Source organism: Papaver somniferum, chromosome 1 (assembly GCF_003573695.1).
Source record: "Papaver somniferum cultivar HN1 chromosome 1, ASM357369v1, whole genome shotgun sequence".
Classification (NCBI taxonomy): Eukaryota; Viridiplantae; Streptophyta; class Magnoliopsida; order Ranunculales; family Papaveraceae; genus Papaver; species Papaver somniferum.
Genome location: NC_039358.1, coordinates 171526542 through 171541754, shown reverse-complemented (window position 1 = coordinate 171541754; position 15213 = coordinate 171526542). Strand labels below are relative to the sequence as shown.

At 36.2% G+C, this 15213-nt stretch overlaps 2 protein-coding genes and 1 pseudogene across 2 annotated transcripts; 2 read left to right on the top strand and 1 right to left on the bottom strand.

Annotated features, from left to right (window-relative positions):
• The first annotated feature begins 2202 nt into the window (after positions 1–2202).
• Positions 2203–3470, top strand: LOC113354095 (RNA-binding protein 1-like). Its single transcript, XM_026597535.1, has 5 exons — positions 2203–2319; positions 2502–2751; positions 2848–2909; positions 2991–3075; positions 3271–3470. The coding sequence occupies exons 1-5, from the start codon at positions 2203–2205 to the stop codon at positions 3468–3470; spliced, it is 714 nt and encodes a 237-aa protein (XP_026453320.1).
• A 1358-nt stretch (positions 3471–4828) lies between these two features.
• LOC113308042 (dnaJ homolog subfamily B member 13-like) lies at positions 4829–6835 on the top strand. The gene is made up of 3 exons (XM_026556514.1): positions 4829–5102; positions 5315–5772; positions 6180–6835. The coding sequence occupies exons 1-3, from the start codon at positions 4938–4940 to the stop codon at positions 6616–6618; spliced, it is 1062 nt and encodes a 353-aa protein (XP_026412299.1). The 5' UTR covers positions 4829–4937; the 3' UTR covers positions 6619–6835.
• A 986-nt stretch (positions 6836–7821) lies between these two features.
• Positions 7822–11259, bottom strand: LOC113308031 (annotated as a pseudogene).
• Between the last annotated feature and the right edge of the window lie 3954 nt (positions 11260–15213).

Here is a 15213-nt window from a genome sequence, read left to right as displayed (position 1 = left end):
CAGTGATGCTCTCCAACGACTTCTTCATCTTTATCGGTGATTTCTTTGACGACGGAAGCTCCATCACTAGTTACAAGAAATTTAAGCAAATCACTCTTATTTGGGAGTATGTCTTTCTAAAGAAGAATAACAAACTAAATGGCTGGGATTTACCTTCGAGAAAAACCATTCTTCCTGCAACTTAATCGGATCTTATTCATACTTGTACTTGTCTTATTCCGATAATTCTTCTTATTCTCTTGTCGGATTTTTCGGCTTTTACGACATGTCCTTGTTACTTTGTATTCTCTTATTTTCGATCTTAAACTCATTGTAACCTTAAATTTCCATTAATGATTCCTCGTTCTGAATAAAAAAATTGTTCTTCCCTCCCTGATCTCTCCCTCTCCGGTCCGGACAACCACTGTTTAGCCTTCATCAGGCCCAAAATCTAGTTGGTCGCGTTGTCCATGAAGTGACACGCGTCCAAGACTCCGAGGCTCACAATTCAACTTCGAATTACGGCCCTATGGTTAGATATTATTATGTGAAAAATACTAGAACCCCCTACTATATGGGTTCAATATATAGAATCCCCACTAAATGGATCCTCCCCTATCAACTCCATACTTTCACTTTTTAATATTTCTAGGCCCAAAACTTTAGATTTCAGGGCTTGGTAATAAAGTTTAGGGTTTGGGAGAAATTCGTAATACCAAAAATGCCCTTTACTATATATACCTAATGAAATAGGCTATAGGTTTCATTTCCAGATTCATTTTCATTTTCACTTTCTCTTACTTCTCTCTCGTCTCTGCTCTGAAGAAAATTAGGGTTTTTTTATCATGCCGAAAGAAAACGATTGTAGAGAGCAAGAAAACGATTCTCGCTCCACCGATATCCGTCGATGACGTTTAATTCAACGCTTCTTCTAGTTTTATTGTATGATTTTGTAGTAGAATAAACGAATCCGAGAGAAGATTTCAATCAACTAATCTGCAGATTCAACTCAGATTCATCAACAAGCTAATTATACAGGTAAGTATCCTCTTCTCTTTGTGATGATGCTTCGGTTTAGAGATTTTAGTTGATTTATTTTGGATTCAAATTTCAGAAAAGTATTTCAAAACCTAAATCTTCAGATGCTTTTCAATCGACTTATCTGAATCGACATCAGAGCTTAGATTCACCATCATCTACTTACTCTGGTTGTTTTGATGTAGAATTTTCGGAAAAAAATTTAACAAAAATTTCCGATCTGTTCATCGTCAAAATCGTTGTATACCTCTATTTCTATCTTCGATCTAATAACTGATTTGAGATTCGATATCAGTAAATCATCCTCTCTATTACCCATAGATTTGATTTGAATTTTTTTCACTTTTAGTTTTGATTTTCATTTATACATGATAGATTACATGAAATGGTGGTAGGAATTTAGTTGAGGTGAAGGATTTAGAGAAGGATTTTTGAGCTGGTGGTGGTGCTGGAGCTGTAGGTAGTATGAGTGGTGAAGAAATAAGTAAATTGAATCCAGGCACGAATTTGTTTGTTATTGTTGATGTTTTTATTTGTTGTTGTTTACATTTCAATTTGAAAATGTCTGTGAAATGAACTCATAATGCGATTTCATCTATTCTTTGAGGCGATACAAACTTAAAACCTCTAGTTCAAGTATTTAGATATAAAATCTACTGGTAATATCACAAGATCGGCTTTGATTACTTGTTTCTGACTCAGATTCGACTCATTATGCTGTGTTAGAAACTCAGTTGAATGAGAAACTGTTCAATGACGATATTCGTAAGGGGTCTGTGGTTCAATTATTTGATTACATGAGTCATACTATTCAGAATCGGAAGTAAGTTTATTTAAATTTCGATCTAATTTTAGGTTTAATTTCAATTTTTTGGTATTGCGAATCTTTGAAATGATTCTCAATTCAGATTATTAGTAGGTTTAATCTGATATTGGTGTTGGTTAAACTAGAAATTATACTGTGTTATTGTGTTTATCATCTAAGAATATAGATTTTGTGGTGTGTGTGCCTGCCGTTTGATATGGATTACTAAGCACTTATATATATGAATACTCTGTTGAATGCTTGGTGAACTATTAAGCAAGTTGGATCCAAACAGTTACAGGGTATCCGTAAAGGTCTACGTGGTGATTCTGTTGTATTGATGGGAAAGAACACTATGATGAAGCGTTCTGTTATACTTCATGCTGAAAAGACTGGAAACTAAGGTGAGTGAGGAAGTGGCTAAGTACAAGGTTTGTTTACTTGGATATGTTTTTAGTTTGGATTTGTTGTTTAGATTAGAAACACTTGTTTATGCGGTATTATATGCTTGATGAAGTTACATAAATTAGGTACTCTAAAATGATACTGAGTCCTTTGGATCAGCTTATGATCGTTACTTGCGGTGTGGAGGAGTAAGTAAATTACATTACATTACAAAAGAGTGTTTTCTGGATATTCGGTATGGTACTGAGTTGTATGGTTTTGAATTTTCATTCAGCAAGCTCCGTCGTTTAGTGGTGAAGAATCTGGTAGATCTTTAGGTGATGGAGGAATGCTTGGTCATCAGATGGATGATCCACGTATGCTTGGTCTTCGGAGATTTCCCCTTCTTCCAGGCATGGTTCCTCCTAAGAGCAGGTATATGGGACTTCCAAGCATCAAACAAGAGATTCCCCTTCTTCTAGATGCATCTAACACTTTATTTGTGGAAGGGTTGCCTGCATTTTGTACACGACGCGAAGTGTCTCGTATCCTTTTATCTGCAGACTATATCTTCATGTATTTCTTTGTTACGCTTTTTTTCATCTTGTCATCAGTTGTTAGACCTTCATTTGGGCTTGCAAATATCTTTCTTCCTTTTGTAGGTTTTAAAGAAGTGAGACTTGTGAGCAAGGAGTCTCGTCATGTAAGTGAATCCAGTATCCTTGTACATAGTTAAGTTTTTATTTTCGTACTCGTGGTCTCAGGATAATTTTGTTTGTTGCAGTCTGGAGAAGATCCACTTGTCCCGTGTTTTGTTGATTTTATCAATCCTGCACAGGCAGCAGCAACTGTGTTGGACACCTTACAAGGTGAAAAAAAAAGCTTACTCTTCTTCTTTCTTCACTTTATGTGAAACTTAGCACCATCTGTATACACAAATTCATTTTACCTTGTCTCCTTACTATCTTATCATGCTACAATAAGCAGTAAGTATACTGGATTGATGTCTAAATAATTTTATATACCATTTACCATAAACAACCTATTTGCTGCAATGTGCTTAGTATGGTATGACTGCAAAAGCATTGGAAACAAAGAAATAAATACAACTGAAGCTTCGTCATTTGTGCCTCTATATGCTGAAAATATTGCAACAAATGTTTTTGACATCCCTGAGTTTTGCTTTCAGCGACTGTGCTCTGCTAATCTCTGTTTCTGCCTTAAGGGGTTTTGCTCTAGAAGCTGGGGACTTGCCGAAGTTTAATCAGGTTGGTTATTGTCTTCTTTTGTAAGTTATCTGACTTTTTTTGGATGTGTAACTATTAGTTACACATGCTAATTAGATGTGTAACTTCTAGGTACACAAGCTAAATGGATGTGTAACTAAGAGTTACACATGCTAATTAGATGTGTAACTTATAGATACACGTTCTAATTGAATTACTAGTTAGTTAGATGTGTAACTTATAGATACACGTTCTGATTGGAGCAGCAATGGTTGAGGCAATGGGGGAGCAGCAATGGTTGATTAGATGTGTAATTTCTAGTTACACATGCTAAATAGATGTGTAATTTCTAGTTACACATGCTAATTAGATGTGTAACCTTTACTTACACATACTTTGCTTTAGGTAACTTAGGCTTGCAAGTTCATGATGAATGACATATTCCATATACAGGTGTAACTCCTAGTTACACAAGCCAGATGCATGTGTATCTCCTAGTTACACATGTTATATGCATGTGTAACTCTCAGTTACACAATTCAGATGCATGTGTAACTACTAGTTACACTAGTCAGATGCTTGTGAAACTGAATATACATTGGTGTATGTACTGTTCATTTTGATCTTATAAATATTGATTGCTTGTTGTTATATTTCAGGTTTCAGATAACTTCATAAAAGCTAATTGCTTAAACGTGGTAATGGTCTCGCTGGAACTGGAGTTGACGCTGAATACACAAGTCAGATGCATGTGTAACTCTCAATTACACTAGATAGACACATATGTAACTCTCAATTACATTAGACAGATGTGTGTGTAAATTCTAGTTACACATGCTAAAAAATTGTTGTTAATGAATATTAAAGTAATACATGTATTTTTTTTGTGTTCTATTTTTGATGTCTATTTTCTGCATATATATACAAGTGTAACTTTGCATTACACATGTCGTAAGGATGTGTAACTTTTGGTTACACTTGCCATATGCATGTGTAACTTCTATTTACACATTCGCAATGTGCTTTAATAATTTCGGGTCTAGATTTAATAATTTCGGGCCTAGATTTAAATTTTATTTAATTATGGGCTTGACAATATGCATAAGGCTATCAAGGTCTTTTAATAATTTGGGGCCTAGATTTAAACTTCTTTTAATTAAGGGCCTCATATTATGGGTTATCCATGGGTGGGGCCTGAGCATAATTTTCCCTATTATTATTTTATTTTATTTCCGTTACAAAAAGCAGTGCTATAAGAAGTAACTTTGAAAAATTTGACCAAATAAAGGAAAGAAAGATGTAATTAAGATGGTGAAAAATAAATACAAGGCTCTAGAATCTTCTACAACTTTCCTTTTTCCTCTTCTTCCAGATAAATACAAAATCTATCGACACCCCAAAATTGAAGATACCAACGACAGAACAGCATTAAAAAGGGTTAGGAGAAAACCAATTCACACAGAAAATTGTTTTGAGCAGGATTTAGCAAAAGAAATAAGAGAAGGATGGGAGTAGATTATTACAAGATATTACAAGTTGATAAGAGTGCAAGCGATGATGATCTTAAAAAATCGTATAGAAAACTTGCTATGAAGTGGCATCCTGATAAGAATCCCAATAATAAAAAGGAAGCTGAAGCCAAGTTTAAACAGATTTCTGAAGCTTATGAGGTGAGTAATTCTTATCTATTTTTTCTTAATTTTTCGTAGCTTTTTTCTTTGAATTTGGTCTGTAACAATACCATTTTAATTTGATGCCCTTAATTTTATGTGTGATTGTGCTTTTCTCTTGCGATTTTTATTACTGTCAGACAAAAAATCACTTCTGAGATTGATTGTTTATAGATTCTTATGTTCGTCGTGTTTTTATTTGAAATCTCTAGGTTCTCAGTGATCCACAGAAGAGAGCTGTATATGATCAGTATGGGGAAGAGGGATTAAAAGGTCAAGTACCTCCATCGGGTGCTGGAGCTCCTGGTGGTGGTGCTTCTTTCTTCTCTAGCGGAGATGGTCCTACAGTATTTAGATTCAATCCAAGAAATGCAGATGATATCTTTGCAGAGTTTTTCGGGCACTCTAGCCCGTTTGGAGGTATGGGAGGAGGTGGAAGTCCATTTGGAGGAATGGGAGGTGGAGATAGTGGTGCCAGGGGAACTCAACGGTTTGCTAGCATGTTTGGGGATGATATGTTTGGTTCACAATTCGGGGAGGGATCAATGAATCAGGCGGTTCCTCGTAAGGCTCCTCCAATAGAGAATATGCTACCTTGTAGCCTTGAGGATCTCTATAGAGGTACCTCCAAGAAGATGAAGATATCCAGGGAAATTGCTGATGCCAGTGGGTGAGTTTTGTTGCTCCCTGTCAACACTATAATTTTTTCAATTTTAGATAAATTATTTTTGCTTTTTTGCTTCAATTTCGTAGCTAGTAGGTCTGTTTGTCAATTTGGTGCTAGAATGGATTACTAGTAGTGCTCCCACGGATGTCTTATTGGTACATAAGCAGTGTTGCCTAACAAGTCCTTCCTTGGATGTTTTGCTGGTACATACGTTGTGTTGCCTGTTTGGGTTTCTTTGCGTATCCATCTTGACTGAAAGAATGCAAATTCCATCCTTGCAAGTTAACATGGTTATAAGTTATAACAGATGCTGCTTCGTTATACTTGTTCTTCTATTATAATGGCGACTGCCGCTTGGTACGAAGGTTTCTTACTGTTAGCTTACACTTCGTTTATTTCTCTTGCTTCAGGAATACGTCGACTGTGGAGGAGATTCTGACCATTGACATCAAACCCGGTTGGAAGAAGGGGACAAAGATCACATTCCCAGAAAAGGGCAATGAAAAGCCGAACATTATTCCAGCAGATTTGGTTTTCATCATCGACGAGAAACCACATAGTACATTTACTAGGGAAGGGAATGATCTGGTTGTCACACAAAGAATATCGTTGGTTGAAGCTCTGACAGGGTACACTGTACATCTCACAACTCTTGATGGAAGGACTTTGACGATCCCCATAACTAATGTTATCCAGCCTACTCATGAAGAGACTGCTCCAAGGGAAGGAATGCCATTGCCCAAAGACCCATCAAGGAAGGGTAACTTGAGAATAAAGTTCAACATCAAGTTTCCAACAAGACTGACAGCTGAGCAGAAAGCCGGGGTTAAGAGGTTGTTAGCCCCGTAAAACAGGAAACAGAACCACAATGGAAGATCATCCGAAGGAGAATCTGCACAGGTTGGATTCCCTGTGCTATGAATAAATAGAAACTTTTGTGCATTAGTTGTTTAAATGGCAGTTGCAGTTGATGAACATACATAAGGATGTTTTATAATTGTACTTGAGAACCAAACCAATTTGTTTGATAGGATTATGAGTTCATAATTGTCCCATTTGCAGCACATCTCTTTTCTTGTGTTTGTGTGCACGCGTTAGGGAAGATTAAGCCATAGTTGTCAGTGTTGTGGGTATAAAGCTCTCCTTTCTGGATCCCTCAAACGCAACTATTGTTACATCTCAGCTTCTTAATTTAACCGACTCAAATGTTAAAACCGAATTTTCCTGCGATGATTAATAGAGTAGTGCTAAACGCCTAAACCTCTGGTTCAGCGTGGATGGTGTAAGGCGCTGCTAAAACCCCTTTGCTCAAAAGAGCACGCTGAAGCATCATTAGGAAAATATACAAGCTCTCTTGTTTTGCGTAACTGTGTTGCTTCCTTTATCGTTGGGAAAATATATAAGCTCTCTTCTTTTGCGCAACTGTGTTGCGTCCTTCTTCCTTCTGGTCAGTTATTGTTATTCAGTGTGGCGTAATACTCTCTGTATGGCATACCATAACTCTCACTGAAGGTGCTACCCCACCAGTTAAAACAGTTCCAACGCTCCTATCACTTTTTCATTTTAGGCTAAGATGAAAATCACGGAGATAGTAGAAGATAGTAACAGACATGGGCAGAATGGAGGATTGTCAGCACCACCTGAAGGGTTGAACAAAGTCTTGGATTAGAGAAGTAGGCAAACCTTGCAATGAATTCCCTGATGAACTTGATTGACTGCAGGTACACTTTGCAGTACTTTCTGGGATCGGACGGTTTTTTCCGCCCTTAAGCATGTGTTTAGTTGCTTAATATCGTTCTGTGAAAGCCCCTGGATACCCCTTGAACGCAATTCTCATAGTCACATGTGTCCGACCACCATCTACCCACTCAGAACAATATAGTCTGGTTCACCACCTACCCACTCAGAATAATATTTGATTCTTGGGCTCAATTCCAGAGCATTTCAAGTACCCAAGGCGCTGCAAGAAGTAAAATTCTGACTCGGCTTGGGGCAAGATATAAGACGTGCACTACTTTAAAAGTTAGAAGTACTAAAAATCTGATGCAGGGATGATGATAATTCACGAAGCAAATTCTTTGTTTTCCTTAAAATAAACTATCCGCAATCCAACCATCAGATAAACGTGGTTTTCTAGCTTCCAACTTCAAGTTTTAATGGAAATACCGAGTTTCTATTTTTCGTCACAGTTGATGGTTGAATCAGCTGTTATTGGAACTAGAAAGCAGAAAAATATAGAGACGTAGATGGGAATAAAGAAAGGAAAAAATCTAGCGAGCGAATGCAATAGGTGCCTGAATTGGTAATTAGACGAAACTGCCATTTACACTTGAACTGGTTTTTCCGCCCTTAAGCATTGGTCCTCTCTTCCTCTTAGGCAGCCTTTGCTTGCTGACACCAGAGAAAAATAATTGTGTTAGGAAGAATGAGAGAAAACTACTGTTGTTTTAACGGACAAATTTTCCGTCTTAGGTTACTATAGCTGATATCTTTTGGAACCGTCTTCCTCAGTGTTTGGAAATTGTTAATGAAACTCACCCGCTTCTCTTCTTCAATCTTGGCTTTGATGTATGAGTAAAGAGCTACACCAGCAATTGCAATACCTGTTCCAATACCAGTTTGGGTGGAAATCTTGTTGCCTATACGAGAAGAGTTACATTAGTTAAGTTGCAGTGAGTGAAAGATTCAATAAGCAACAGGAAGCGGATAGATGGCTTAAAGCAGGAAGGAAGCTACAACTCACCGAAGATTACAATTGAGAAACCAATTACAAAAACACGCTTCAAGACATTGCCAACTGCGTGTGTAAGAGGTGCCACTCTCTCGAGGGTGTTGGTTGCAAGCTGAAAAATCCAGGAGAAGACATTTAGTGCTGGTTATCATGAAAGCTTCATCATACCATTCAATTAGAAAGCAATACATCTTCCGAATGTACATGTTAATGTAATTTCTATGGCAAAAATGGTAGTTCATTTCAGAATAATAGTTGAAGTAGTACTTAAATTCATGGTTCTAAAGTGACAGTAATGCATAGCTTAATAGCTAATGAAAAGAAGATTACCTGATTGTAAAGATGGTAAAACATTCCAACCCAGAAGAGACCCGAAACAAACTTGACCATACCAACTTTAGCAATTGCATCACTGAAACCAGACTTCAACAGGGTTGGCCCCTCGATCTGTAAATAATAATTTGTGGGTACAATTTAATCAACTACAGCTCCATCACCATTTGGTTAAAATTAAATGTGTACATGTGGCAGTAGATTAAGAATTTTACTCACGAGAATAGCCGGTGGAAGACAGAAAAAAAGGGCAATGATTGAAATATAGGCATAGAGATTGGTACTGTCCATGTCAGTCTGCGGCAGAAAGCATAGAAGTTAAGAAAGGTGTTTTTCGAGTATGATTCAAGCTGTATAAGATAATCAGACAAGTACAAAGAGAATATTACCATGGCTTTCTTTGAGTAGATACTCCTGTAGGTAAAGGAGATGTTTGAGATCATAGCACTAATGAAACCCAACCAGTTGAATGATAGTTCAGTTAGTGATGCCATGGACACACCTGCATTTCCCAATGTGGATAATCTGCTTAGCTATATAGTACAACATTACAAACAAGAAAGAGAAAATTAGCTTACCAAGGACAACGGGAATCAAGGATAGCCATAGGGTACGGGTATCGGTTGTCCAAGTATGAATTGAGAAGCGGATGCATTGAAGAAGGGTTCGAGAGCTGAAACAAATCCATTTTAGACATAAAATAGTCAGTGTGCGAGTAACAGTACTTATCATTGTTTTCTCCATGACATATAAACATACATGTAACACACTCTGGCAACTGATCTATACATGTTTGACATGACATGAACTCGAAGCACAATGTGTTTGTCTGTAAGATAAAAGGAGTGGAATGTTTGTTTTTTTGGGCATAAATACAAATGAATGGCATTAAATCATGAATTTTCGATGCCGGGTCAAACCCCTTCCGATCCATTTCAGCAACAAAATATAACCACATCGCTTAGTGTACCTTTGATTGTGTGGGTGAACGAGACTGCGACTGCAGCAAACGAGACGTTACTCGTCACGTGACCAAGAGCATGGCAGGCAGCAACAGGAATGAGTAACTTAAGTTGGTTACCGTCCATAGGCTAGTACAGTACAAAAGAAGGAGAAAAATTATAACAATGAAATCCAGCTCTTCCATACCATCTCTTTGTTTTTAACTCAAATTAATCAAGGGCAAATTAGTCTCTTCAATAGATAAAGGGTTAAAAGGGCGGTAAAATGGTAAATTAATGTAATCGTCACTTTAATCGTTTTCCATCTGTCCATTATTGGGACCCTACTCATGGGATTTCCATGTTATGCTTTATCCACCAAAAGTAACAAGCGGCTATAAGAATCCTTTCATCCAATCTAATTTATATGATTCGATATGAAAATGTAAAATTAAAAACTACCATCACACATTAGACGGCGCTGATTAGCTAAAACTGCAAAATTTTGATACCTTGAAGAACATTATTTAATTAAGACAAAACTATAGTTAAACATACACGTGTCAGCAACTTACAGCGCGTTTAGGAAGACCAACAACCCAGCTGATTAAACAGTAAACAACACCCACTGCCAAATGGACAACCGATACGAAACTGCGCACCCCAAACAAAAAGAAAAGAACACACTAGCTTAATCCACTAAATTACGCCATGAGCATAGGATTATTAGGAATTATTATTGACAAATAGCTGAAAACCAAGAACAAGACGACCGGTACTAAGGGTAAGGGAAATAGTTGTAAATCTTTTTGTTGAGAATGTTGAATATCACATTCAGGAAATACCTGATGATCATAAATGAAAGATAATTCAGTAAGATAAAATATGCAGACAGCATAGAATTATTATGATACACCACTACTTGCCACATGAAGAAGAAGAAACCAGTAACTAGAGCTGGATATTTTTCAAGAAGCCCAACTTTAGCTTCCCTGATTATTACCAAAAGGTGTCAGATTTTATTTTTCCAAAATCAGATACAATTCCGATGAAAACCGGAGGAAAACGGACCTCACCCGGCTGAATCGCTGGTAGCACAAATTGGTTTAACAAATTCTCTTTTGGATGATGGTGTTGATGAAATTGGATGAAATTTCTCGACAAGTAAATAAGTTGATCGAAGTTGTCTTCCCCAAGTAAGATTTCCACCACCACTAACATCTCCAACAGATGATGATGGTGACTTAGTAGATATGATGGAACTAGTAATAGTTCGTCTAATGGGTTTCCTTAATTGAATTAAACCAGTACTGGAAAATGGGTTTGTTCCTGATGATAAAATTCTCGATTCCATTTTATTTTCTTTCTCTCTTTGAATTTTGTTTTCTAAAGAAAGAGAAATAGAATAAAAGAAAGAAAACGTACTCAGTCTCATGAAATGTTTACAAGAAATGTTTACACATGAGTCATGACGCATGGGAGAGAGATGATGTTAGCATATATATAAAGGATGATCCGTGTTTGTTAGTTGGATACTTGGATGCTGAGTTGAAACGAATCACGGATGACGAGCTGTATAGTTGGATATTTTTTTTCGTGACTTTTGTATTAGGCTGTGTTCAGAGGTTTTTTTTTTGTTCTTTTGAAAAGGGTAGTGAACGCGACTCAAGGACCTCCCACGAGGTCACTCAAGCACTTTTACTGCAAAATTCTGATAGGCTTACTTTAGTGTTGATATGATCGATTGCTAATAATATTATGGATCAATTACAGAATGGTCATATTTTTTGTATTCGTTCACAAAATGGTCATACTTTTATAATCCATTTGCAAAATGGTCTTTTTTCATTCGATTTAACACCTTTGAATAAAACGGTTTATCTTTTCCGAAAATACCCTCTCAAAATACCATTTCTAGTTAACTAATTGGTTGCGGTGGTGGTGGTGGAAGCTTAAGAATCTCCGCTAAGCCCTATAGCAGAAGCGATGAACCTTTTGGGTAATGCGGTGTAACGATCCTGAAAGCGGGGTAACGAAACTGAATGCGGTTTTACGACCCTGAATGTGGTGTAACGATATGTAAGCGGCGCCACCACCACCTACAAATAACACCACCGTCAAAAAAATTATGATGAAGGCAAAATTTAAATTTGTGTATGGAAGGATAAATAGGTAATTTCATTAACATATTTAACTTTGAGTCACCACTTAACTCTCTTCCTAACGAAAGTATGATCATTTTGTTAATAGTTTGTAACATTTGGATGCTTTTGTGAATCGAGTCCTAATACTACTGTTTTGTACATTTTCCTAATATTATTAACAATTTCTTGGCGATGGATTATTGGAAATGATGTCTCAACTTATACCAACATATTAGGTCGTTGATCCGGAAATAATACGAGAAGAGATCTATGGTTCATCATGAAACTTAATTTTCATATCACTGTGTTTATTTTATTTCCCGAATATATTTGACATAGGTTTTGTAATCACACAAATCTACTCTTTGTATTTGAGCGGTGGTATAATTGTGGAGTATATATTTTTCTTCACACCGGTCTAGTTGTGCGGTTTCATTTCTCTATTCTATAAAGAGAACTAGGCTAGTTTGAAGCAGTAATTTTTTTTCCTGTTTACCCTTGTCGAAATTTTTTTGAGGAAAAATCATACTTTAACGATAATATTTCTCTTATATATATATATATATATATATATATATATATATATATATATATAGAATCACCTTTGGATATATTTATTTTGTGGGTCCATTTACTTTATTTCTGTTATATTATACCCTTATTTGTAATTAATTTTTATAAAAATGCCACTTCAGTTTGTGGTGGCATTTACATTTCAACATCTAGGGAAAAGGCCACAAACACCATATGTGAAGTGTTCTGGTCTATTGTACAAAATAAAGCTTGGCTAAGTTAGGCTAGATAAGTGGCGTTGTAGACTTGTCCTTACAAAAGATAAATTTACTGTCTCACTTTGATGTTAGTGCATGCTTATCTCTTTTCTTTGTACATTTGGTGTTTGGTTATTATATCTCAGTCTTTTCTTTAAAGAGAGAGTAATGGATGACAAGAAGAATAAAAAAACTTTATCTTCATTGTTAAAGATAAAACCCTAGGTATCTCCTCGATTTGGTTGTAGATATTGAAGATTTATCTGTGTTTTGAAGATTAGGTCTTCTTTTCTCGATTGGTATGATAAAAACTAGAGGAATTTTCTATGGAGAAAGAAAATGGTTGGTAATGACTGAACATAACCAAATGAAGAAGAAGAAGATGGGTAGTACTGACCGAACAAAATCAAATGAAGAAGAAGAATATTCATAATAATTTTGTTTGTAGGGTTTTGGCAAGCTATCAAATGTATGATATTATGTAAACATAGCAGAAAAGCTAATTAATCTCTCATTCCCAAAAATCATAGAGTATCCCATCGAGAGTATATTCCGATAAATGCCTTGTGTTGGCGTATACTATAATGATGTATATACGAGTATTATCCTCCAAGAGCGCCTATTGATATTTGTAAATTTAGGTTAACCAATGCAACAAACGCACTATGAGTTGTGTATTTAACAATGGCCACATCTTACATGCAACTAACGAGGTCATCACTGACATCAATAAGCACACTTTGCCACTTGTAATCAGAAATATTCAGTTGTTCCATATTAACAACCCTAATTTAGATTTTAATATGAATACATGCTCAGTTAATTTACATCTCAAATAAACAAACATTCAATTATTAATCATCAAGTACAATAGTCAAGAATCGTCTACAATCAGTATAATATGAACGATAATTAAGAAATTAGTTTACAAAACTTACAAATATTAATCAAGTAACATGTCTATGATATCAGACTGCTTAGTTAACTACTAATAAAATTAGTGCAGCATGAGTTAATTAACTCAGAACCCATGGCAAATAATCAAAGAGCAAAGTAAAGCAAATCTAAATTATTGTAGAAAATATCCAATTCCCCAAAGCTCTCTAATCTCTTCTATTTGTGTAAAAGTTTTTCAATTGTGATTTGAAGTGTTTCTTAAATCTAAGTCAAGTTTTATAAGTCATTCTTAGTTATTGAATCAATATGTAAAGCAAGTCGTTGATAAGGTTAATTAAGGTTTATGACATACCATAATTAAGAATCGCGTGGACCTCGTTCAACTAATGGATTACCAACGTCAGTATTATATAAAAAGAATAATGTTTATATTACACAACTAAATAAAGGCTAAATGAAATACGGTTGAACGAACAATGTCACTCTAAAATCTTCTGGTAGATCAATTGCATAAAAATAATGAGATCGATGTTCAGCAAGTACGCTCAAGCAACAATCTAACTGACTTTTCCACTAAATTATTACCGAATTCTACTTTCAAGAAATTGGTTCATAAAGTCGCAATGTGTCAATATAAGAATTTGTAAACCAAGATTATGCTGAAGCATTCATCAGGCTAGGGAGAAATTTTCATAACGTGTTTAACCGAAATGTTTATCTTGGAGTATTATGTTCTCATCAGAAAGGTTATTTCACATAGGCTTGTTACCAACATTATCGCAAGTATTTATGTGCTTCTGCTTTATCATGTTTTGATCTCTTTTGAGTCCTATGGGTACCAGGGGTGGAAGCACAAGTTGACGAAACCTGGATATCCCCCTCCCACCCCCACCCCTTTTACTTGCAAACTCTCACCAAGGTAGTAGTTTACTGATAGACGCATTTATGTGTCTATTTTGTTCTCAATTTTCTGTATTGTTAGACTCGATTAAGTACTTATTGTGTTATTTTGTGTTCTTGTAGGAAATTTTAGAGAAATAAGCCCTTGCGGCGAAATGGGCTCAAAAAGCAGTGTTTTACACCCCGGAGAAATGTACCGTAGGCACCCCAGAAATGCACCGGAAGCGTCCCAGAAATGTCCCGGAGGAACCCATAAAAATTACTATTTCCACCACAATTGATATTCGTACCCCAGCACTCTGGATAAGGGGCACCTTCTTCAACAATTTGAATTTGTGTTTTTGGCGGGAAATGAAGTTTTCAACTGGCAGAATTTTGATTGTCAAAATGAATGGGTTAGAGTGCGATTCAATCGCTGAAAATTGGCAGAAAGATGTGATTTGGCATAAGGAACAAAGTTTGGGTGTCGAATTTGATCGGAATTGGCTGGAAATATCGATTTTATTCTCGAGCTCAAAACAGAGCTACACGGACAGAACACACCCTGTACACGCTGTTGTGTGTGTTTTGGCTATGCATGGAAGTTACTAAGGGATGTTCGACGACTTACTAGGCGTGGGAGAGCTGAATTGGAGTGTGCAGAACCAATTCTAACGTGTGACAGAGTTAATTTTGGAAATTTTCGTTATTATTGGCAGCCGAGAATATTTGGATTAAATGGAGAATAT

Bases quoted from the DNA above. Each gene is read 5' to 3' on its own strand.
- LOC113354095 (XM_026597535.1), top strand. From the start codon at position 2,203: ATGCTGAAAAGACTGGAAACTAAGGTGAGTGAGGAAGTGGCTAAGTAC. The intron at 2,320-2,501 runs GTATTATATGCT...ATTTTCATTCAG, and splicing joins TAGAAACACTTGTTTATGCG to CAAGCTCCGTCGTTTAGTGG. The intron at 2,752-2,847 runs GTATCCTTTTAT...TTGGGCTTGCAA, and splicing joins TACACGACGCGAAGTGTCTC to ATATCTTTCTTCCTTTTGTA.
- LOC113308042 (XM_026556514.1), top strand. From the start codon at position 4,938: ATGGGAGTAGATTATTACAAGATATTACAAGTTGATAAGAGTGCAAGC. The intron at 5,103-5,314 runs GTGAGTAATTCT...TGAAATCTCTAG, and splicing joins AGATTTCTGAAGCTTATGAG to GTTCTCAGTGATCCACAGAA. The intron at 5,773-6,179 runs GTGAGTTTTGTT...CTCTTGCTTCAG, and splicing joins GAAATTGCTGATGCCAGTGG to GAATACGTCGACTGTGGAGG.